At 37.9% G+C, this 25,826-nt stretch overlaps 2 protein-coding genes and 1 pseudogene across 14 annotated transcripts in view; 2 read left to right on the forward strand and 1 right to left on the reverse strand.

The window, feature by feature from the left end:
• The window catches only part of CDC20B (cell division cycle 20B), a 50,340-nt gene that overhangs the window by 15,712 nt on the left and 8,802 nt on the right, over positions 1–25,826 (reverse strand). For all 11 annotated transcript variants that reach the window (XM_049102588.1, XM_049102594.1, XM_049102600.1 and 8 more), the window contains 4 exons: positions 10,052–10,280; positions 8,957–9,087; positions 4,069–4,162; positions 1,992–2,108 (listed from right to left, as the gene is read on the reverse strand). In XM_049102588.1, coding sequence (XP_048958545.1) covers positions 1,992–2,108; positions 4,069–4,162; positions 8,957–9,087; positions 10,052–10,280 — 571 coding nt within the window. The remainder of the gene's footprint in view (positions 1–1,991; positions 2,109–4,068; positions 4,163–8,956; positions 9,088–10,051; positions 10,281–25,826) is intronic.
• On the forward strand, positions 16,150–16,670 carry LOC112660354 (60S ribosomal protein L28-like; annotated as a pseudogene).
• Positions 19,137–24,614, forward strand: GPX8 (glutathione peroxidase 8 (putative)). 3 transcript variants are annotated; one of them, XM_025447466.3, is made up of 3 exons: positions 19,204–19,596; positions 20,146–20,407; positions 23,987–24,614. In XM_025447466.3, the coding sequence occupies exons 1-3, from the start codon at positions 19,393–19,395 to the stop codon at positions 24,148–24,150; spliced, it is 630 nt and encodes a 209-aa protein (XP_025303251.1). In that variant the 5' UTR covers positions 19,204–19,392; the 3' UTR covers positions 24,151–24,614. The 3 variants fall into 3 exon arrangements, with proteins under 3 accessions (XP_025303252.1, XP_025303251.1, XP_048958564.1); XM_049102607.1 differs by having other exon boundaries at positions 19,205–19,443; XM_025447467.3 differs by lacking the exon at positions 20,146–20,407 and having other exon boundaries at positions 19,137–19,596.

Here is a 25,826-nt window from a genome sequence, read left to right on the forward strand (position 1 = left end):
AATAATAAACAAGATGCTAAAGCTATAATAAAATATATAAACAGAATAGAAAGAATATTCTCCATGAGGTAAAGAAAGAACATACTTGAATGGAAAGAGAAAATATCAGCAGAATGGAAAAAAAGAAACTGCTTTCTATGTAAAGATAATAGAAACTATAAAAAAAAAATAAAACTAAAATAGAAGCCATAAAAACAGGGCAGCCCTGGTGGCTCAGCAGTTAAGCACTGCCTTCAGCCCAGGGCCTGATCCTGGAGACCCGGGATCAAGTCCCATGTCAGGCTCCCTACAAGGAGCCTGCTTCTCCCTCTGCCTGTGTCTCTGCCTCTCTCTCTCTCTCTCTTTCTCTGTGTGTGTGTGTGTGTGTGTCTCATAAATAAATTTTTTAAAAATCTTTAAAATAAAAATATAAGCCATAAAAACAATAAATGGAAATTTCTAAACTGAAAAATACAATATCTGAAAAATCTGGATGGGAATGACAGAGAAAGAGTCATTGAATTCCAATATAAATCAACAGAAATGATCCAATCTGAAGAACGTGTAGGGAAAAAATTTAAAAAGAAATGAGCAAAATCTCAGGGACTTTTGGAATAATATCCAAAGATCTAACATGTGTAATAAGAGTCAGATCTTGAGGGCAGCCCAGGTGGCTCAGCAGTTTAGCGCCGCCTTCAGCCCAGGGCCTGATCCTGGAGACCCAGGATCGAGTCCTGCGTTGGGCTCCCTGCATGGAGGCTACTTCTCCCTCTGCTTGTGTCTCTGCCTCTCTCTCTGTATGTGTGTTTCTCATGAATAACAAAATAAATAAAATCTTAAAAAAAAAAAAAACAAGAGTCAGATCTTGGAAGCAAGAGAGCAAGTCTTCAAATGACCCTAGAAACTGAGCTCTCACCAGAGCTCTCACCAGAAACTATGGAGGCCAGAAGTCATTACAGTATCTCTAAAATGCTGAAAGAAAAAAAATCTAGCAACCCAGAAATCTAGATGAAGCAAAAATTAAGTATAAGAGAAGTCTTTACCAACTGATCTGATCTGAAATATGCCAAAAGAAGCTTTCCAGGCTGAAGGGAAACTATATGAGAGGGAAATTTGGATCATCAAGAATGAAAAAGAAGAGTGGAATTGGTAAATATTTGAGTAATTATGAAGACCATTTTTTCCTCTTTTATTTAAAATACATATATGTATGGCTTTTTAGAGTAAAACTTATAATGGTAGAGTTTTCAATGTACGTAGATGTAAAATATATGACAACTGCAGTAACCTAAAAAAGTTAGGGGGTTAAGGGGACCTACGTAATTGTAAAATTTCCATCTACCACCCTATTCACCAGTCTCCCATTGTATCTTCTTCAGTAATATTATCATTAATTACCAATAGCCTGCCTTTGCTCACTGTTAACATTGCTGAAAATACTCTATCTTCTCGCCTCCATCCCTCTAAATCCTACTCATTTTTCAAGACCCAGCTGAAGTCTTACTATCTCCACAAAGTCTTTTTAGACAAAGATCCAAAGATCATTGAACTTACAGTCATTATAATTCCTTTTACCCCATAATTCATTATTTGCATTCTACACTGGCATAATGGTAGAAGTTCCATGTGAGTTAGTCCTGTCTTCCCAACTAGATTATAAACTAAGCACATAACAAGAAGACACAATGTGGCTGTTTGACTGATTAGATTTATCCATGTTTGAAATATATGCCTAAGAGTAGGCCCCATTCTCACAGTTCATTCTAATACAGTAAAATTCATAAATATATTTTTTCTCATACCCCACCAACACCAACAATACCCATTCCAAACATGAAATTTGCACAAGGAAAGGCCAAACTACATTAACCACATTTGGATGGTTCAGCTTTGGGACATGAGGCACAAGGGCCAATTAGGTTCTTCCAGAAGCAAATTTCAAGTTTATGCCACAGCACAGGATACATTTTGTCACTCCAACTTTTCAATTCATGATCTAAACAATAACTTACAATAGTCATTTCGAAGACCAGAAAGATGAATCTTCACTTCTGGTTGGAGTATGGAATAGTCTATATCACCGAATCTTTTAAGATGGAAGGATTCATCTCCAACTCCATTTCTGCAGCCTATAAAGATATCTTTATCTTTATTATCTTGGAAGCATAGTATTTATCCTTGCAGGTATTAAGACATAACAACGTGAAAAAGAAAGTAGTCATTGTGATAAAACTGAATTACAAGTTGCAGGAGAAGGGAAGGAAAAAACAGCTTCTGTATTAATTTAAACAAAAATTTTAAAAATATTTCATGGCATTTTTTAACAAAAAACACATGAATGCCAGACCTAAATGTAACGACCATCTTGTGGGAAGCATACAGAAACACTCTATCATGCTTTGAATATTTATTCCATCCCTTGATATTTTAAAATCAAAGTAATTTTTGCATATCCATTTGTCTAGCACATCAACAATTAACTGATAGGCATAAGCCCTACTCTGAGTCTTTGTAATAAGTATTTGTCGATTCATTTATTTTGGCTCTTTGTCTCATTGTTTCTTTACCAGAGCACACAGAATTACTTCTGGCTAGTTTTACCTGTGACTATCTGAGCTCAAGGTCCTATCTTGGGTTCAGTTTTAATTCTCATCAAAAGACCCACCTAGGTCTAAACCACAGGCCACCACCTTTTCATCTGTCCAACTACTTGGCTTGTTATGGAACGAACCAAGATGACATAAATTAATAGGCTCTGAGCCCACCCAGGTAATTTGTGGTCTCTATGACCACATGCCTTCTGATAAAAAGTGTAAGAACTTCACAATGCTATACCCAGAACTAGATCGTTATTCACAGCCTTGGTGTTAGCCACAAAGACCTGCAGTTGTGGGCAAAATTTAAAGGTTTCTAGAAACACTCAAGCACTACAAATAAGGGTTTTTTAAAAAACAAGTACTAACTTCCAGTTACAAAATAAGTCATGGAGATGTAATGTACAACATGGCAATTATAGTTCATCCTGGACTGCATATTTGAAAATTACTAAGTGCATAGATCTTAAAAGTTCTCATCACAAGAAAAGAAATTCTGTAACTACGAATTGTAATGAATGTTAACTAGAGTACTGTGGTGATTATTTTGCAATATATACCAATATCGGATCACTGCTTTACACAGTGAAGCTAATACAGTTGGCCCTTGAACAACATGGGTTTGAACTGCATGAGTCCACTTACATGTGGGTTGTTTTTTTTTTATAAATACCACACAGTGGGATCCCTGAGTGGCTCAGTGGGTTTAGCGCCTGCCTTCAGCCCGGAGCATGATCCTAGAGTCCCAGGATTGAGTCCCACATCGGGCTCCCTGCATGGAGCCTGCTTCTCCCTCTGCCTATGCTCTGCCTCTGTGTGTGTGTGTGTGTGTGTGTGTGTGTGTGTGTGTTTCTCATGAATAAATAAATAAAATCTTTTTTAAAAAATACAGTACTGTAAATGTATTTTCTCTTCCTTATAATTTTCCTAATAACAGTTTTTTTTCTAGCTTACTTTATTGTAAGAATATAGTATATAATACATATGACATACAAAATATGTGTTAATCAACTGTTTATATTATTGTGAAGGCCTCCAGGCAACAGTAGGCTATGAGCAGTTAAGTTTTGGGGAAGTCAGAGTTATACACAGATTTTCAGCCACGTGAAGGGTTCATTAATTTTTAGAAGTGTGATCTAAGTAGATTGAAGGAGGTGAATGAGGCAGAAGAACAAAGTTCTTATCTACTATGTCAGAAAGTTATGATAAAGTCTAAAATCTCAAGAAAGAGCAGTTTACAAATATTACTTAGAAAATAGATGTAAATACTAGGGGGAAGAGCAGTTAGTTAGGGATAATTGCCTCTAGGAAATGAGACTTGGGGAGGGGGACAGGTAAGGCGGAGAATTCTCTAAATTCATAATTATGTTGATTAGTCTAATATATATAAAAATAATATATTCCAATAATATATTCTAAGATAAGGAAGAAATGAAGGAGGCAGGGAGAGAGAAGGGTAGGAAAGAAGGACAAACAGAAAATCTTTGGACCATACCTTTCCAAACACATTGGGATGGCTCACAGAGTTGCATTTGCCCACTAACCCACTGAACCACCTTCTGGGTCAAAAATAGTTGGTTTAGGCATTTCTGTAAACAAGCAAATAAATACTTCTTTAGAAACATACATGTACAGGGGCACCTCAGTGGCTCAGTGGTTGAGCGTCTGCCTTTGGCTCAGGTCATGATCCCAGGTTCCTGGGATCAAGTCCTGCATCTGGCTCCCCTTAGGGAGCCTGCTTCTCCCTCTGCCTATGTCTCTTCCTCTCTCTCTGTATCTCTCATGAATAAATTTTTTAAGTCTTTAAAAAAAAGAAATGGGAACATCAAATCACAAGATCTTAAATAATTTGCCTCAGTTCCCATGAACACAAAAATCTGATTGCTGTCCCTTTGGGCCAGTATATAAAAAGCACTTCTGACATTCTTACATCAAACCTCAAACAAAAACAGATAAGAAAATTAATAGTAAGTATAAAGAAAAGTACTTGTTGGAATTTTCTAAAAACATTTTAGTAAATAAAGTGGAGACAATTCCTTTTTTTCCCTTCATGATAATATATTTAATCTTACATATAAAACAGTCATTGGATCACCATAATTCATACAGCATTCTCTTTCACAGGCATCATTTTGAGATTTTTAGTTTTCTTCCCAGATATTATGTCATTGCCAGTAAGTGAATCATGGGTTTTTAGGTATTCAAAATAGGACAATCAAGTATAAGCAGGGTTTCCCATTTTTAGGATCACTGGCATTTGGCAACAGATAATTCATTATTGTGGGGGCTGTTCTGTGCATTATAGGATGTATAGCAGCATCTCAGACTGTATATACTAGATGGGATAATCAAAAATGTCTACAGACATTGTCAAATGTCCCCTGGGGAGCAAAATAACCCCCAGTTGGGAACTACTGGTATAAAATAATATTCTTAAAATCAATGGAACTCTTCATAGAGTTAATTCTTCAGAATCCCATTATTAGCACAAAGCTGACCAAGGAATTGCTCAGCACAGAGTGCTTCTGTTTGATGTACCCAAGGGTGCTCTTCCCTCGGTAAGATCTACTAACTACTTTACTGAACAACTTGGCATAGATCTGACTATACAGAATAATTTTGAACATCTACACAACTATGCAGGCCCTTAGTTGTAGAAACTCCCTCTGCAGGACCTCTAAGGACCACATGGAGACTCACATTTACTGTCAATGTGAAAGACCTCACTTCGTATCTGCACCAATCCTGATGCTATTTGACTTCTAACTAGTTATGACGACAAATGTTTTATATAAAATAGTGAAACAGTGTCCATTATCTCCTTCCCAGGTTCTTCAGTGAAGCTGGGACAATGCTCTGGCTGGATAACAATTGCTGCAACAAAGGTAACTTTCAACACCATTGTGACCACACAGACAGAGCCGCCTCCTTGACTGCCACCAGTTACTATAGATCCTAAAGAAAAGGGAGGTTGTGAGGATAAGGCAATAAAAACTCTAGTCTGCAAGAAGTAGAGTGTGGAAAGGCAGTGGCACTGATTACATGGCCTGGGTGTAAGGTCAACATGCCCCTAGTGATATAGAACTCCCTGGCCATCTGCACCTCTAAACCCCTAACCAACAATAAAGCACTAGGCAAAAGACCTGCTCTAAGAGATTTATTTTCAAACCTTTTGTATATGGTTTCAAATAATTAAATTTTACATTCACAGTATTTTTCCTCTAGTAAGATATATATACATATAAATATATCTATATATATATAGATATATCAAGCACTGGAAGCACATACTAAATGAGTAATTGCCCAAACTGAGAATTTATTACTTTCCATTTAAGCTTTCTAAAAGAAGCCTTGATTCCTTCAGAAGCTATTCATTGAACTTGATAAACCCAAAAACATGCTAGTGATACTTAATGTGCCCGAGGAATTTAGGTCAGACTCCTCTAAGATCTTAAAATCATAATAAATGAGATACTTAAAAGAACTAAATTAACTTAGTCAAGAAACAAACAACAGTAGCAAAAGCTTACAGGGGCGCCTGAGTGACTCGGCTGGTTGAGCTGGTTGACTTAATTTCAGCTCAGATCATGACCTCAGGATCCTGGGACAGAGCCCCACGTAGAGCTCCACGTGGAGCTTCACAGGGCTCTACGCTCAGCGGGGAGTCTACATGGGATTCTTTCTCCCCCTCTCCCTCTGCCTCTCCCCTCACTTGCACACTCTGTCTCTCCAAAATAGATCAATAAATCTTAGAGGAAAAAAATGACCATCTTATAGACAAAGAATTTAACTTATCCTGGAAACCCCAGAGGGCAGACCAAGTCACTGAATAACTGGAAATGATTATACAAGAAATCTTTTGGCTGAGGGGAAGCATACCATAGTACGTATAATTTCATTATATTTTTAATCTTTACCTCTTTAAAAAATCTTTATTATTTTTAACTCAAGTATAATTAACATATAGTTTTCTAAGAGTTTCAGATGTACAATATAATGATTCAACAATTCTATACATTACACGGTGCCCATCATAAAGGTACTCCTAATCCCCTTCACCTATTTCATCCATCCCCCACCCACCGTCCCTCTGGTAACGGTGTTTGTGCTCTGTATTTAAGAATCTGTTCTTTTATTGTCTCTTTTTTTGTTCATTTGCTTTATTTCTTAAATTCCACATATAAGTGAAATCATATGATATTTGCCTTTCTCTTATTTCACTCAGCATAATACACTCTAGGTGCATCTGTGTTGTTGCAAATGGCAGGATGTCATTCTTTTTTATGGAGGAGTAACATTCCACTGTATGTATATGTACATATTCATTTATTTATATGTGTAGATGCATACCACATCCTCTTTATCCATTCATCTATCAGTGGATACTTGCATTGTTTCCATATCTTGGCTATTGTAAATAATGCTGCCATAAACATACAGGTGCATGTATGTTTTCAAATTAGTGTTTTTGCTTTCTTTGGGTAAATACCCAGTAGGAGAATGACTGGATCATGGGTTAATTCTATTTTTAATTTTTTGAAGAACATCCATTTACTGTTTTCCACAGTGGCTGCACCAGCTTGCATTCCCACCAACAGGGCATTAGGGCTCTTTTTGGTTCACATTCTTGCCAAGACTTGTTATTTTTTTATCTTGATTTTAGCTGTCCTGACAAGCTGGAGTGATATCTCACTGTGGTTTTCATTTGCATTTCCTGATGTTAAGTGATGTTGAGGATGCTTTCATATATCTATTGGCCAGCTGTAAGGCTCCTTTGGAAAAATTTCTGTTCATGTCTTCTACCCATTTAATCAGATTACTTGGGTTTTGGTGTTGAGTCACATCAGTTCTTTATGAATTTTGGATACCAATCCCTTATCAGATATATATTTTGCAAATATCTTTTCCCATTTGATAGGCTGCCTTTTGGTGTTTTGTTTTGTTGTTGTTGTTGTTTTGGTTTTTTTGCCTTTTGGTCTTGTTGATGGTTTCCTTCACTGTGCAAAAGGTGTTTATTTTGGTGTAGCCCCAATAATTTGATTTTCCTTTTGTTTCCCTTGACAGAGGAAACATATCTTTAAAAATGTTTCTACAGCTGATGTCAAAGAGATTATTGCCTATGTTTTCTTCTAGGAATTTTATGGTTTCAGAAATCACATTTAGGTCTTTAATCCATTTTGAGGTTATTTTGTGTATGGTGTAAAAAAGTGGTCCAGTTTCATTCTTTTGGACGTAGCCGTCCAGTTTTCCCAACATAGTTTGTTGAAAAGGCCTTCTTTTTCCCATTGCATATTCTTGCCTCCATTGTCGAAGACTAATTGACCATATGACCATGGGGTTCTTTCTGGACTCTATTCTGTTCCATTGATCTATGTGTATATGTCTGTGCCAGTACCCTATTATTCTGATTTCTACAGATTTGTAGGGATTTTGATACCTCCAGTTTTGTTCTTCTTTTTCAAGTTTATATTCAGTCTTTTGTGGTTTCACACAAATTTTAAGACTGTTCTAGTTCTGTGAAAAATGCTGTTGGGCTTTTGATAGAGATTGTATTAAATCTGGAAATTGCTTTGGGTAGTATAGACATTTTGACAAGATTTGTTCTTCCAATCCATGAACATGGAATATCTTTTTGTTTGTGTCATCTTTTTTAAAAAAGATTTTATTTATTTATTAATGTGAGACACAGAGGGAGAGAGTGAGAGGCAGAGATACAAGTAGAGGGAGAAGCAGGCTCCATGCAGGGAGCCCGACATGGGACTCTATCCCAGGTCTCCAGGATCACACCCTGGGCCAAAGGCAGTGCTAAATTGCTGAGCCACTGGGGCTGCCCCATGTTTGTGTCATCTTTAATTTCTTTCAACAGTGTGTTATAGTTTCAGAGTACAGGTCTTTAACCTCCTTAATTAAGTTTATTCCTGGGTTTCTTACTGTTTTGGGTGCAACTGTAAATAGGATTGTGTTCTTAATTTCTCTTTCTGCTGCTTAATTATTATTAGATAGAAATGCAGCAGATTTCAAAAGAAATGCAGATTTCTATATACTCACTTTGTATCCTGCAGCTTTACTTAATTGACTTATTATCAGTTCTAGTTGTCTTTTGATGGAGTCTTTTAGGGTTTTCTCTGTATAGCACCATGTCATCTTAATGTTTACCTTTTTGATGTCTCATTTTCACTTTTTTTGATTGATACTAACTAGATTTGTATATTTGTTAGATATTATATTTCTTTTACAAAGTGCCCCTATTCATGTCCTTCACTCACTCATTTTCTTACTGATTTGTAAGAGCAGCTAAGCCAGCTCCTTTCTCACATTTGGGATTTATTTGTCTGGAGCTTCTCAGGATATGAGATCTTCAGTTTTCTTTCTTTACCTACCTGGCCTTTTGAGGCAATGTTTTCATTCCAGCCTCTGTCCAATGCATGAGGTGCCTTGCAAAAACGGAGGGCAGAGTTATTTGTTTCAAAACTTCCTTTGATGGGGGTTTTCAGTGGTTCTTGGTAGGACCCTGCAAGAAAAATATTTAGCTTTTGTTTTTCAAAACAAGATAATCAGTTTGGTTAGTGGTCAACCCATTGCACCTTTCACAATAGAATGTGAAGACACAGGCCGTCATCTCTCCAAAATTTGGCAGAGGTGAGTAAAAGAGGGAGAGCCAGCCTTATCCAGAACGCCATGGTCGTAAGTAAGCATTGCCTCAGTGGCCTCTGTAGCAAATGCCAAGATCGAAGACCTGACTCTCACTGCAGCATCAGCAGAAATACTTAATCTCTGCATGGAAAGAACACATTTGCACATTTGAAGAATAGATACAAACAGTTCCTTAGTTTAAGATGATAAAGCAAAGATGTCTGATTTGCTCACGGTATGATCATCCTGCCAGGAAATCACTGTGGGATGCTTGCTTTCATAATCATCGGTATCCACTCTATAATCATGAGCCAATTACTTTGCCTCTCCCTCTCCCTTTTATAGAAAGATGTTGTAAAGATACTTTGAGATCACATCAGTGAAATCCTTTCTAAATTAAAGTAATAAGAATCAATATTATTTGCATCATTATTATTCATATCTGTCCTCTTCTCAAGATTGAGAAAGCCCTTTACCAGACTTTTGCTACCAGAAAACCCTGTCAAGTCATCCTCTAAAACTACGTATTTGTTCATATCACGTGTTCATCAGAGGGCCCAAGGGACCACTGAAAAATCTTTTATATATATTTATAATCTTTACAAAAGGAATCATACACAAATGCAAATCTCACAAATGCACCTGAAATACAATACTGTCTTTTGTTTCTGTTTCATATCCTGCCTCTGCCACTACCTTGGAAATTTCTTATTCAAAGTAAGAAAAAAAGGAAAGCCCTTGATTAATGTGATACTGGATAGTTCTACGACACAAAGATTCTCTCAGGAATTTATATTTCATTAACATTTTTTAAATAGTCTGTGGAATTTCTATTACCTCACCTAGAACCAAAGTCTCTTTCTCGGGTGTTTTCTCCAGCACGGATCCAGATGCTTCTGGGAGGTAAGTGGTTGAAAACTCTTCCCCAAAGGAGCAGGCCGCCGGATCCCGAGCTTGGTTTTGCCTCCATCTGGTGGCAATTGGGCTACTGGCAACGGGAACCTCCGCCGACAGCCTCTTCACAAAATTGCTCTTGAAGCTAGAATATGTAATCTTCATTTCATCAAATATCTATTTAACAAGAAAAAAAAGTTGTAATTTATAGTGGCCTCAGTGATGCAAAAGTAAGTATTCCTTAAAGGAGAATTATAAACAACTCATCCTGTATAAAACAAATTATATATCAGATTTTTAATTTTTGTGATCTGAACGTTATTTTATACAAATATAAATGTGTGTTTGTGTATGTGTGTGTGTATACACTTAAAGCCTCTCTGTTCAAGGGTCTCAAGACATATAAAAGCAGCTTATGGAGTAATTATGTTTATGGTTATTATTACAATTACTTATCAATATAAAATATGAAGTTGAAATAACGCTATATATTAAACATACAAAATGTTTATATAAAATCACAAAATTGCAAATCTGGAAGTAAACAGCAATTTTCTAGTCCAAACTTTTCATTTCAAAATTGAGATAACTGAGGCTCAAGTTGTTCAACATTCATCTCATGCCCTCCAAGAAACCCTAGGAGTTTGGTATTTACAGATCCTAAAATGGTGAATCAGGCCATGTATCTAAGTGAAACTGAAATGCGAATGACAAATTGGAAATATATCATATTTTTAATAAAATGTTAGGAATGTTAGGTTAATATCTTATGTAAAAGACTCTTAGAACACAAGCCAAATAGAAAAAAAAATGTACAAGCCAAATAGAAAAAAAAATAGGGTATAAGACCTAAAAAGACAATTCACAAAAGAGATGTATAAATGCCCCCAAATATTCAACCTCACTAGTAATCAAAGAAATGCTTATCTAAAACAATAACCAAATGCTAGCAATGATTTTTTTATGACAAGCCCCAAGATTGTTTGTTTGCCAGAAACAAACACTGGCATACATTGCTGGTAGAGCATACGTTAATATTTAGAAAGGACAATTTAGCAATGTGTGTCAAAAGCCTTCAAATATGTGTATAACCTCTACTGACCCAGTAATGTCAATTCTAAGAATTTAAGGAAGAAATTAAAAATATGAGTAAAGATGAACAAAACCAAAATCTGTTGAGTGCTTACCACAATATGAACCCATATGTTAAAAGGTCTACATACATTCATATTTAATCTTCAGAAACACCTGTGAAGCAGGTCTGTTATTCATTCCCACTTACCAATGAAGAAACTGAGGTTTAGAGGTTAAGTGAATTGCTTAAGACCACACAATGAGTAAGTGGAGATGCTATACCCTAATCTCATGTTTGGCTCCACAGTCCACACTCGCAGGAGAGAACATGGAGGTGTTACTGCAGTCTATATGTTTATAGAGGGAAAAAGATGGGAACGTCTCAATGTTTACCAGCGGAGAATCGACTAAGTAGACTGTGTGACATCCTTAAAAGGGAGTACTCTGCAGCCATTAGAAATTAAGAAAGAAAGAAAGAAAGAAAGAAAGAAAGAAAGAAAGAAAGAAAGAAAGAAAGAAAGAAAGAAGAAAGAGAGAGAGAGAGGAAAGAAGAAAGAAAGAAAGAAAGAAAGAAAGAAAGAAAGAAAGAAAGAAAGAAAGAAAGAAGAAAGAAGGAAGGAAGGAAGGAAGGAAGAAGGAAAGAAAGAAAGAAAGAAAGAAAGAAAGAAAGAAAGAAAGAAAGAAAGAAAGAAAGAAAGAAAGAAAAAGAAAGAAAGAAAAAAGAAATTAGGACATACATTAGGGAAAAGCAAATCCAAACACACAATGAAGTACCACTTCACACGCACTGGGCTGTCTTTAATCAGAGAGTAGATAGATAGATAGATAGATAGCAAATGTTAGCTAGAATGTGAAGAGATTAGAACCTTTGTACATTGCTTATGGGGACATAAAGAGGAACTACTGTAGGAAACAGCAATTCCTCAGAAAATTAAACCTAGAATTACTGTATGATTGAGCAATTTCACTGCTAGGTATAGACCTAAGGGAAATGAAAACAGGTACTCAAACTCAAACGCAGGTACGTGGCTATTCATGGTAGCACTATTCACAATAGCCAAAAGGTAGAAATAACCCAAATGTCCAACAGCAAAGAAGTGGACAAGCAAACTGGAAGATATATGTTTGTGTATGTATATATACACACATTATACAAAATATAATTATTTATTCGTAAATGATATATCAGTCTCGAAAAATGATGAAGAGATTTCCCATCAATTGTCTTACATTGTCTTGGCAGGTGCATGTTTCTCTGGCTCATCTCCTGTCACATCCTCCATACTATCTCCCCACCTGGACGCTCTTCTACAATTCTCTGCCAGGGTAAGTTCCAGCCCACCTTCACAGCTGGGATCAGCCATCACGTCAGGAAAGTGTCTCTGACATTCCTTTCCTCCCTATTCCAAGGCAGGTTGGGCAGTCTGGTAGCTTAATAACTGTGATGGTTAATTTTATCCATCAGCTTCTATGGACTAAGGAATGCCTAGAGAGCTGGTGAAACACTTTTTCTGCATAGGGCTGTGAAGGTGTTTCTAGTGGAGACTAACATTTGACTCAGTAGACTGAGTAAAGAGATCCACTCTCATCATTGTGGGTGGGCATCAACCAACCCATTGGAGGTCCCAAATGGCACAAAAAGGCAAAAGAAGAGCAAATTTTCTCTCTTCTCTCTAGGATGTCCATTTTTTTCCTGCCCTCAGACATTGGACCTCCTGGTTTCTCAGACCTTTGTACTTCTTGATTTATACCAGCTGCTCCCCAGGTCTCAGGACTTTGGACTCAGATTGAATTTTACCACTGGCTTTCCTGGTTCTCCGGGTTACAGGTGACAGACTGTGGGACTTTTCAGCCTCCATAACCTTGTGAACCTCATATATATATACTTAAATATATTCTATTGGTTTTGTTCCTCTAGAGAATCCTAATGCAATAATGATTATTTTTCATTGCACATGAGAAAGAGCTGATATGCAGTGAAAAGGACTGGCAGTATTAGACACTCACCACCAGAATATGAATCAATAGCATAATAAGATGACTTTTTTTAAAAAGCAATACAATTTTAGACCTCATTAAGGGAAAAACTGTCAAACAAGAGCTGGGAAACCTAATTGTCTCTGCACTGGTCAGGCCCCATCTGGAGAACTGTGTCCAGGCTTGGACCCGTTCCCTAAGAAGATGATGAGCAAGCCAGGATTCTAAACCTGAGTTCATTTAGAGGAAAGGGACTGCAGTGAAGCAAGATCAGGGAACACAGCAATGGAGCAGCACATGAATGGAGTGGGGGTATCAGGGGTATTTTAGTCTTGAGGCAAGAAGACCCATAGGAACCATCTTGAAACATTTAAAGGAAGGCAATTTGTGAAACAAAGAAAAATTTACTTTGTATTGCTCTTTTTGACAAGACCGGGACTGATAAAGGGGAGAAGGCAAATTTTTACTCGGCACAAAGAACTTCCAAAGAGTTAGAGCATAATTTCCTACAATGGTTTGAATGTGAAGTACAGTTCTATCAGTCTCTCCCGTAGGGACATACGGTCCATAGTGACACAGATGGACATTTTTTTTAATAGTTGTGTGTTTTAGTGTGCATTTTTAAATTTTATAGGGTTTCCAATGTTGATATAAAATCTCTTATAGGGGCACCTGGGTGGCTTAGTCGGTTGAGTATCCAACTCTGGTTTTTGGCTCAGGTCATGGTCTCAGGGTCATGAGATCGAGTGCCATGTCGGGCTCCACAATTCTCTCTGTCCCTCTCCTTCTGCCCTTCCCTAGCCCTCTCTGTCTCTCCCTCCCTAATATTAAAAAAAAAAAGAAAGAAAGAAATCTTCCCTTCTAAAAAAAAAATGTTTTGAGTAAAATAAATGAATCAATCTGAACCAAAAATGTGAAGTAACTAACAGGACACATGGCAAAAATCACAGAGATTGTATGCAAATGACTCTAGGTTAGGGATCACTGCAGTAGATTGTGATATTTCATCTTCAGTGGTTTTAAACTTTTATTCCAGGACCTATCTCTTGCTGAGGACATGCCTGTCACATAGTTTTAAACAACTCATGTAGATTTTTTAAAAGATTTTATTTATTTATATTTATTCATGAGGGACACGGAGAGAGAGGCAGAGACATAGGCAGAGAGAGAAGCAGGTTCCATGAAGGGAGCCGATGTGGGACTCGATCCTGGGACCCCAGGATCACACCCTGAGCCAAAGGCAGACACTTAACCACTGAGCCAACCACGCATCCCTGAAGTAGGTATTAATAAAGAGAAAGAGGAAGATAAGAAAAAATAGACAAAGTAAGATAAAGGGGAAAAGGATGAATGACTCAATACTCTAAGAACTTGGCTTGTTTCCCTTTTTTTATTTATTATTTTTAGAGAGGGAACAGGGAGGGGCAGAGAGAGAATCTTAAGCAAGTTCCGCACCCAGCACAGATCCCATGCAGGGCTCCATCTCAGGACCCTGAGATCACACCTGAGCCGAAATCAAGTATCAGACACTTAACTGCCTGAGTTGAGTCATGCAGGTGCCCCTAAAATGTCCATCTTCTTATTTCTGAACCTCCAATGTCTCCTCATCCTGGTGGGCAATACCACACAAGCAAGAACTTAGAGATAATTTTCAGATAGTTTACTTAGTTCTCCATTGCCAGTGCCTGCCACTGGGGGGCCACAGAGCATCTTGAGCACCTGTCCCAAAGCTGCCTTCCTTAAGATAATGCTATCACCTCACATCTTCACTTGTTACTCTGTGGACTCTGTGACCCTCCCAGATAACTTCAATACATTTGGCCAAGCTATTTTGCTGCTGTTCTCCACTCCCTCTCCTCTTCCGACCCATTCAGTGATTTCTTGAAAAACTAAATGTCTCCTGATGAATGAAACCCCTTCAACAGAGTACTACAGTAATCTCACCTGCCATGTTTTCTTCTGAGTAAACACATGGTGTCTATTACAGAGAAACTGTTGAATGTAGTTGAAATAATTTGGGTTGTAAAGTTGAAAGTCCTAAACTCTCTTCTTGCTTGTTCTACTTACTTGTTCTGTGATGTTATTAACTTCTTCCTGTTTGAAAGCATTACTGCATTCTACCTATAGAGAGATTTATACTACACATTGTTCTTTTTAATATGTGTGTATGCTTATATCCATATATATTTATATATATATATGTTATAAATAATTGTGTACAATATAAAGCTCTCTACAAACATAAGTCTTTTATTTAGCAGTCAGTGATTTGCTGCCTCATATCTGTTCCCCTATTCATGTTTGTTTCCTTGTCTCCAAAACTGATTTCAAACTTGTCTGACACTGGCTCCATCACTGACACTTTTTTTTGTATCCTCTACAGTGTCCAAGATGCTTGATTCACTGAGTCAACTGCTTTATCCCATTCTTGCCACTGTATGTTCCCTTGACCTTCCACCTCATTATTCTCTTCCCGTCCTTTATTCTCAAGCCCTCCTTGATCTCCTGAAAGACTCCTCTTGATTTTTCTAGCATACTATCTCCTATGCAGAGAAATTTGCAATGTTGATATATTTATAAATCGAGAACAGTTTTAGTATAGAAAGAACATGGAAACAATGACAACAGATTTCCGGAAAACTAATAAATGATGACATCAAAATATATACAGAGAAAGACTGACAAATGAAGAAAAAAGAAATGCCTAAAGGCCAGAATCTATCAATGTTTAGTAACACCTGGGCTGGGAGTTACCCAAACTTTTCTCTTGAATATCTAGTTAATGGGCCTATACAGATATATGTTCATATATTATATATATGCTTCATATATAAAAAGTATATGTATGCTTAAATATTCATATATAAAAAGCACTTAAGGTTTAAAAGCATACACACACACACACACACACACACACATATATACAAGTATATATCTTTACATCTCCAGCCGCAGTAGTCAGAGGAGCTGCGGCCATCTCTGCCCATCTGTATGGATGCTCATGCAGAACTGCTCCAGCTTCCTGATCAAGAGAAACAAGCAGACATGCAGCACCCCGCGCAATAACCTGAAGGCTCTCGACTCCTGCTACAACTGGCTGATTTACCACAAGACTGTGGGCATGGAGCCAGCAGCCCAGGGCAGGGATATAGTGGTGATCATGAAGTGGAGATTAGCCAGCAAAAACCCGTCCCCTCCTACATGCAGACCACCATCAACAAGAAGCCCAGGACCACCCTCAGCAGCATCAGACACATGATCCGCAAGAACAAGAACTGCCCAGCTCTGCGCATGGCTGCCATTCACAGAGCCAGGGCCATCCTGCGCAACCAAAAGCCTGGGGTGGTGAGGAGGAAGCAGACCACCCCACCAACAGTTCCTGAGCACCTGTACCCCCAACTCCAAAGCAATAAAGGTGTCAACCACCTTCAAATAAAAGCATATATAATGCGTTTAAACTTTAAGAAACATAAAATTAACAAACTGATTTCAGCCCTGACAAGAGACTTTATTTAAGCTTTCAAAGTAGTTTCCTTATAGTGTGAATTTGCTGGACAAACCAACATGCAACATCAAGTCTGCACAAATGTTTTATTTCTGGTTAATAACTGGCATGCAGGCTTGTACAGAATCTCTTGTAAACTTATACTCTATAATTTTGGCATTCTCAAAGACCAAGCTCTGGATCACCTGATGGGAGTTTCTGTATTTACAAAGCAATGAAGTAGAAAGTATTATATGATTTTATCAAACTAATATCACCCTATAGGGCCCTGCCTGGGGTGTGGTCAATCAGCATTCTCCCAGAGGCAACCCTCTGCCCTCTCCCTCAAAGCCCCGTTATAATGGGATGAGTTCACACAATTCAAATTACAGCAGGTGTTCTATGAACTAACTTCTTTTTTTTTAATTGTTAGAACTCAAGTTCCTGAGCCATTTCCTTGAACAACAGCCTGAGGAGCTAGTCAAAGTACCTGGAGTAGACATAAAGTCATGAAACATGTCTACTATGGAAGACAAACAGAAACCAGAAAACCTGTTTACTCTGAAAACCAAAAAAAAAAAAAAAAGACTGAGGCCTAAAGTTTCTCAAACTTACAGGCACACTTGAGTCATGAGATGATCTTGTAAAAATGCAGATTCTGATTCAGGAAGTCTGAGACGGGGCTTGAACCGCTGCATCTCTAACAAGCCCCAGGCGATGGCAGGGCTTCAAGCCCTAGGACCGCACTTGGAGCAGCAGAGCCAGAGAATTTAGGTCAGGGTGTCATATAAAGTTTGGCTTTTCCAGTAACTCAGCCAGAGAGCACCCCAGTAATACTATCATAGTTAAGAGGTGATACATGTTTTGTATCATTTTAAACATTTTTGTTTTATACTAGAAATTATGTTTATAGGAGAATACTTTTCTATTGTATCCATTCTTTTTTTAAAAGATTTTTGATTCATGGAGACACAGAGAGAAAGAGAGAGAGGCAGAGACATAGGCAAAGGGTTAAACAGGCTCCCTGTGGGGAACCCAATGTGGGACTGGATCCCGGGACCCCAGGATCACTCCCTGAGCCAAAGGCAGATGCTCAACCACTAAGCCACCCAGGTGCCCTTATTGTATCCATTCTTATCAGGCTCCAAGAGTGGGAATAACACGGTTTACCAGTGTCTGTACATGTCTAAGATGAAGGTTTGGCTCAACTACACCCATAAGCACACATCACAGAAGCAGGGCCCAGAAGCAGAGCTGTCAGCCTCCTGAGCACATCCTCTAAAGCTCCAAAGACCTAATCGGGATAGGAAAGGGCATTCCCACGGTTCTTCAGGTCATTTCATGAACTTGTTCCTAGCATTTTCTGTGAACACCATCGCATCAAGAGTCAGGCCCAAGTAGAACGAAGCACCTTAATTTGAAACTTGTCTTAGGGAAGAGTCTAAGGTGACCGAAGGAACCGTGGATGTCAGAACATGCAGCTCTCAATTTCCTGTCCATTCCTACCCCTGAAATCTTCAACAGGAAAGTAAGGCCTCCTGTAAGAGGCAACAGCCCTGGGAAAAATAAAAATAAAAAATGAAGCAACTAGATGACAAACCTAAGTACAGGTGGGTTTGGGGGGTTTCCTTGTTTGTTTTTGCCTTCTTGGTAGAATTGTCTAATTTAATTGCTACATTCTTGGGACGCCTGGGTGGCTCAGCAGTTGAGCAACTGCCTTCGGCTCAGGGCGTGGTCCTGTGGTCCTGGAATCGAGTCCCACATCCGGCTCCTGCATGGAACCTGCTTCTCCCTCTGCCTATGTCTCTGCCTATCTCTCTGTGTCTCTCATGAATAAATAAAATATTTTTTTAAAATGTTAAATTCCTTATTTATTATAGAATTCACTATTTTTTCCATCTACAGGTTGCAGCGCACTGGTGAACTGTGAAATCATTGTGAGGAGTCAGAACCAGGGCATTTTAAAACTGCCATAAGTATATCAAAATTCAAAGGGGAAGTATTGTTTCATGAAACTTCTCAGTTACATATGTCTGTGTAGTGAGTTAAATTGTAAAGTGCATCTCTTACTGGGGGTCATGATCTAAAATTTGAAAAACACTGGACTATAGTTTGGTTTATGATAGAAGAGGGCTCATTAAGGCCTTCATCGTGTTTAATCTTTTTATTTTTACTATATTTACCTGGCATTGCCTTAATTAGATGAAGTCAGAGTAAGCAGCCCCTTCCTTCACGTATTTCTCTGCCCTTTCCACTGTAAATTCCTAGAACTCATGTAGCAAGTTTAATGCATACATATACCATTAAATTCCTTCGGGCAATACATTCATATTAATAGGCTGCATTCAATCTACACTCTGAACTATTCTGGACTGGCATTTACCCACTGCCCTACATTTAACCAGTTACTGGGATCACTTAATCCACAGCTCGCACCCTACAAGGGCACCATCTTCTGGTGAAATATTTCATCAGAAGAATGTTAAAGAGCTATCAAAAGAGCTCTTTAACAGAGCTCTTTAAAAGAGCTATCCGGATTATTCTAGAAAGATTGCAATGAGCCATCATAAATACATTGAAATTCCTTAGCCCTCTTTATTTTATCCAGGAGTTTCACTCCGTTCCCCATCTATTCCTGAGCAGTGGAAGGAGCTAGTCTGTCCTTCCTGGTTTTCCGTTAAACTGAGCCGGTTTCATGTTTCAGCTCCTCCTTGAATTCCAGCCTGCTGAGACTTCTCTCTAGAATCATCCAAAATGGAGCCTCTTACAGCTTACCCTTTAAGATGTTCAGGGTCGAAAGCAAAGGTATTTGCAGTTTTACTGTCTATGGTTCTATGCACCGTAATGCTATTTCTTCTACAACTAAAATTCCTAAAACCTAAAATCAACAGCTTTTATACCTTTGAAGTGAAAGATGCAAAAGGAAGAACGGTTTCTCTGGAAAAGTTTAAAGGCAAAGTAAGTTGCATCTTCTGATTTTCTTTTCTATTGTTCATGTTCTCTGTGTATTTTAATGGAATCAACTTTTCATTGTTAAAGGGTCGTAAGTTATAATTTAGTCTTCAAAGAAATATTATTACTGTATCACTGTAGCCATCAGAGTTCTCAGAGTATCTACTTCTATTTGATAAACTCTGTGTTCAGGGCCATGCTGAATTAATACTTTAAGTTGTTTAGGAAACTCTTATATTTAGTAATGTGAATATGGAGACATTAAAAAATACTAATTCCATAATCTAGCACCATTAAAAAGCTCTCTTATCTATGTTCTTACTAGCTTTTATTTAAAAGTAAACTGTTGTGCCTGATGCTTATTTGATGGTAGTGATCTTTCAGAGTCTTAACTCATGCATCCACGTTCTGATTTTCAATAAAATTGAATAGGTCTAAAAATACAAAATAACCATCTGCTTCAAAATGATTTAGGATCTTAACCACTTGCAGAATTTTTTTTTTAATCTTTTATTTGCTTCACTTTCCGGTTGGATTTTTTTCTTTTTCCGGGAGGTTACACTAGTTGTAAACGTGGCCAGTGACTGCCAACTCACAGACAGAAATTACTTAGCACTGCAGGAACTGCACAAGGAGTTTGGACCATTCCACTTCAGCGTCCTGGCCTTCCCATGCAATCAGTTCGGGGAATCGGAGCCCCGCCCAAGCAAAGAAGTGGTGTCTTTTGCAAGAAATAACTACGGAGCGACATTCCCCATCTTCCACAAGATTAAGATCCTAGGATCTGAAGCGGACCCTGCATTTAGATTTCTTGTTGGTAAATATCCCCCTTGCCTCACCGATTTAATGTTTTTTAATTGCTTTTCATTTTTAAAGCAAATAACCGAGGACCATATTTTTCTATTTCATTTGAGATGTTTTAGTGGGAAAGTTTGATAAAACTATCAGAGCCAGAATCTCATCCTTTGTAATTCTTTAGAAAGTTGTGCTTCCCTGAAGTAATGTTTTAGCTTTATGAATGGCAAAATAAGTCTACTCCAATGTATTTTATTCCTTATGATCATTTTCCTGAAGAATTTTCTTGAAGTATGGTCATGGCCATCTTCACAAAATATCTTTACAAAATAGCACTCGGGGAAATGTCCCTCCTCGTTATTAATGCTACCTATGTCTCATGGATATTGTTGGGCTTATTGGTTAGACACATCTTTGGGGTTAATTTTATGTTGCCTTACTTGTCTGAGATACTATCTTCAAGGATAAGTAATATCTCAGTTCACCAGGTTTTTGCTAAAAGTCAAAACAGAATATAAGGAATTTTTTTGGAGGAGGGAGGTATTACGCTGTTTCTAAAATTAGGCTAGTTACAGAAATCTGTTAAAAGATTTTCCAGGGTTGGTTAGCATAAAGGTAGTCAGGTATAGCAACTGAGGGCATAGGTTTTAGCCGCAGTCTACGTGGCTTCAAAACCCTGCTCTGTTGCTTTTGCTGTGTGGCTTCAGGTACATCACTTAACTCCTCTATGCTTTCTTCCTCATTTGTGAAATGAAACTATCAATAGTGCCTACTTCCTAAGATTGTTTGGAGGATTAAGTGTATTCACAGTAAAAGTAAAGTATTTATATGCTGCTTATACTGTGCCAAACACTATTCTAAAGGACATTCAGGTAATGTCCTCTCATCTGACTTATGCAGATGCTATCCTCGGTCCTATTTTCATGATAGATAATTTGAGTTTTGATAAAACTGTGACCTCAACCAGCAATCAAGTCCAGTAAATCAGCTCATTATGTTCTATAAAATTTAAGTGTGAAATCAGAATCTTTTAAAAACATTATATTTAATTTCTAGGGAAGATTAATATAATGAATAATGCCCTGAGTAGCAACCAGAGTGATGTCTTCCTTCCTTTTATTTCCAAGATACACCGAGGAAAGAAAAGCCAGAGCACGTGTCCTTGTACTCATTTTCAGTTATAGCAGCCAAATATGTGGGCATAATGGTTCCTACCGTCTTCCCCTTATCACTAAAAAAAAAAAAGCTTCTGAAACTCCACCTACCTTGTGTAATCAAAAAAAAGTAACAGTGATGTAAGGTCTCATTGAAGTTAGATGAAGCTCCAGAGACAAAGACTCTGTAATCATAGCCAAATAAAAATTAGATCTTCTAAAACTAGCCAAAATGGACCACTGATCATGTGGTCACAGACAGGACCACTCTGCACGTATGTGCAGGTCCCAGTAAAGAGGGCACCCGGATCAGGAGGCACATAGCAAGGCATGGCTAGATGGGGTGTCTTTTCCTAATTCCCACCGAGATGTTGGGCCAACTAGAGAGAGCTCCACCTTGACGCGGATTATCTTTAGAGACATATTTTCCATTACAGAAAATGGCAGTTTTTCAAAACGACTTTAAGAAGGCTCTAATGTAGTAATATGATGCTCATACTGAGTCACTGAAGTTTGCACTGATCAGAAATATTTTTCTCTAATAATGAAATAAATTCAAATGCTTGGCACAGTACACAGAGTAAAACATATATAAGTAATCAGGCTACTTTTATTTCTTATTTTAAATCTATGCTCCGTCATCGGTTCTTTTTCGAAACCAGCACAAAGCAAAGTATGCCTCCCCACCTTAAACTCCAGGCAGTGTGTTCCTTCTACCTCCTTAGTCACCATTTCTGAAAGAATAGTTTAACACGTGTTATCTTGCTTCCCTGTCTCAATGCCCTTCTCAGATCATTGTGTCTGGCTTTGTGCTCCAGGAGCAAAAGTCCCACGAACCTCACAGGTACCAGTGACTGCCACGCTGGCATCTTCTCTTCTTTTCAGGTTCCTCCTTTCCATCAATCCTCAACGCTGCTGATCCTCAAGACTCTGCCACAATCCACTGGGGCCCTTCTTATTCTACCCTTTTCCCTGACTGAGCCCTCTCTTCTAAGTTCCAAAGCCACACATTCAGCGCCTCCTCTGATTGGATGTCCCATATACACCTGAATCCCTTCCTATACAAAAACGAATTTGTCATCATCCTCCTAAAATCTGCTTGCTTTTCCATAGGAGTAGGAAGGCCTGTGTATCAGTGCTGGTTCTACGACTCACTGGCCATGAGGCCTTGAGTTTAGGACTCCATTTTTCTCATCTGTAAAATGGGGTTAATGATAATCCCCACCTCACAGGGGTTGCTGGAAAGATTAAATGAAAGGATCCATTTAGAGCAATGAGCTCTAGGTACATAGTACCTAGGTACTTCTTTTACTAGGTACATAGTAGACGCACGATACATTTTAACTACAGTTATTTATATTTTTTCGCATGTTAGTCAATAATGCACATCAATTCTGGATAATTAATAAGTGGAAAAAACATCTACATTGCTTACATAAACTTACATAAACTAAGGTATATCAAAAGGACAGCATCATTTCTCAGAATAATATGATTTAACCCTGCATGCTAACCGTTATTAAAATAAACACTTACAGCAGCTCAGGTAGCTCAGCGGTTTAGCACCTGCCTTAGGCTCAGGGCCTGATCCTGGAGACCCGGGATTGAGTCCCACATTGGGCTCCCTGCATGGAGCCTACTTCTCCCTCTGCCTGTGTCTCTGCCTCTCTCTGTCTCTCTCTCTCTCTCTCTCTCATGAGTAAATAAGTAAAATCTTTTTTAAAAAATGAAATAAAATAAACACTTAAGAAATATGATATAGAATTCCTCTCCATTTTTGTCTACATAAAATGTAACAATATTAAAACCCATAAATAGCATTTAATATGAAAAGAGTTCCATACATGACATTACCAAAGACCATTCGAACATCATTTTATCTTTAAAAATGTTAGGGAAGGGGATCCCTGGGTGGCGCAGCGGTTTGGCGCCTGCCTTTGGCCCAGGGCGTGATCCTGGAGACCCGGGATCGAATCCCACGTCGGGCTCCCGGTGCATGGAGCCTGCTTCTCCCTCTGCCTGTGTCTCTGCCTCTCTCTCTCTCTCTGTGTGTGATGACTATCATAAATAAATAAAAAATTAAAAAAAATTAAAAAAAAATGTTAGGGAAAAAAATAAAAAATAAAAATAAATAAAAAAATAAAAATGCTGGTAAACTGAAAGTTTTGGGTGACAAGATAAATTTTTTTGTTGTTTAGACTGACAAATCCAAAATAAACCACTTTGTTTCATGATTCCAGATGAGCAGAATCATCAGTGAAGTCACCAAATATACAGAAGTATGGTTACTCAAAGCTTGAGTTTTGCTTTGTTTGGGAATTTTGCCTTTTGTTTTTGACATTCCTAGAACATGATTCTAAAGTTGTCACTTACACAGATACTAACAGAAATGACAATCTTAACAAAGAGTAAAATTATGCTTATGAAAATATATTCTGGTATTTTAGATTCTTCAAAGAAGGAACCAAGGTGGAATTTTTGGAAGTATCTGGTCAACCCTGAGGGACAAGTTGTGAAGTCTTGGAGGCCAGAGGAACCTATTGAAGTCATCAGGCCTGAGATAGCAGCTCTGGTTAGACAAATGATCCTAAGAAAGAAAGACGACCTTTGAACATGGCAGTGAGTCATTCAAATGCAATAATTGGAATATAGACATGTTTGTAGGGGGCTATGGTCTCATCTCAAAGATTCTGACAATTAAATGTGGCACTGAAGGATGGGCTGTTTTGTTTGCTTTTAGGATACCGTGCCAATGAGTGGTAATGAATGTCCCCAGGACAGAGATGTTACCTAAAGCAAAAATAAAGAGTAGCTAAAGAATCAACATGAAATATATTAAATATTTCATTTGAACATACTAAATAATTCAGAATATAGAGTCACCAATGTGCTTCAATTTCCTGTTGTCCACCTTGACATTTTCTAGGATTATACTTGATGGAAATGCCAACACACTAGACCACTGTTTGAATCCAAGCCACTGTATGTGACTGAAATTTCAGGAGTAACTAACTGTAAATGGCTATTTTTATGTAATAAAATACAAAATAAACATTGAAAAATGTAAAATAGAAATTCAAATTCCTATATATTTCTATTTCATGTACAGGATTTTGTTTCTTTTGTTGTTGTTATTGTTTCTTAAGTACAGGTTCATAGTATGTTTTATCTGCCCAAATTGATAAATGACACTTTCCTAATATTTGAAAAAGCCTCCATCACTTTTAATACTTCACTATTATTTTCCAGAAGCAACTCAAATTTTATAAGTAGAATATTAATAGTTGAATCACAGTCTTTATTTCTGAGTGAAAATCTTAGGTGTAAGGAAAAGGCTATGAGTGTTTGATGATTTTATTCAAGTTTTTATGTATTAATTTTGGTTGCTTATGTATTCAGACTGGATCAGCCTTTTAGAAAGAATTCAATGATGCACCATTCTGATGGCTGAAATAGTTAGAATCAACTCCAAGTCATCAATTTCCGAATATAAACAAGCAAGGCTTGCAATCACACTAGTCCTAAACATCAGCGATCACTGAACCCTTTGATAGAGTCACAACATACTTTTTCACCCAAAGTCATAACCTTTAGGTTTTGTCAGTCTAATAAATATTGGCTAACAAAGCAGCCTGCCAAGTTGGTGAAGGCTAATTATTGCCCCATGAAATAGATACTCATTTTATGAATGAGTATCTGTTTATGAATAGTATTCCTATTTATGAATAGGAAGACTGAGGCAAAAGAAAAAAAAAGAATAGAAAAGACAGTATAGCCTATAAATTTGGCTAAGAAAGAAGGTACAGTCTCAATAGCCATGAGTTAGCTCCCAAATTCTGACCTGATTAATGAAAGTGAAGTTAGCTTTTTATGGTGAAATCAGTAATGCCACCTTAGTATACGGTTCTGTGCGAGTGTTTAAAGTTCTTGGAGAAACCAAAAATATTTCCTGGAACACCTTCTGCTTCAAAGTATATGTCCAACAACCGAGCTCTGAATGTACTTTGCAAGATATGGAGAGGGGGGTAGGGAGCAGGGTACAGTTTCTATTAGAGGCCAAGAAGATTTACAAGCACAATTTCGAGAATGCCAGGTTAGTGTGTTAGCAAACTTGCCTGTACCTCTGACGAGCCATATGACTTTGGGCAAGTCACTTGACTATTTTTAGATTTCCTCATCTATAAATTGAATGAGGTCAGACTGAACAAAGAGCCCCTTCTAGCTCTACAGGTCAATGACCATGCCTAACAAGGCGTCTTAAGCCATCAGGAATGGGATCAGTACTAA

This window comes from Canis lupus, chromosome 2 (assembly GCF_003254725.2).
Source record: "Canis lupus dingo isolate Sandy chromosome 2, ASM325472v2, whole genome shotgun sequence".
Lineage (NCBI taxonomy): Eukaryota > Metazoa > Chordata > Mammalia > Carnivora > Canidae > Canis > Canis lupus.

Coding starts and splice junctions, on each gene's coding strand:
- GPX8 (XM_025447466.3), top strand. CDS start 19,393: ATGGAGCCTCTTACAGCTTACCCTTTAAGATGTTCAGGGTCGAAAGCA. Junction 19,597..20,145: donor TGGAAAAGTTTAAAGGCAAA/GTAAGTTGCATC, acceptor TTTTTCCGGGAG/GTTACACTAGTTGTAAACGT. Junction 20,408..23,986: donor TGCATTTAGATTTCTTGTTG/GTAAATATCCCC, acceptor CTGGTATTTTAG/ATTCTTCAAAGAAGGAACCA.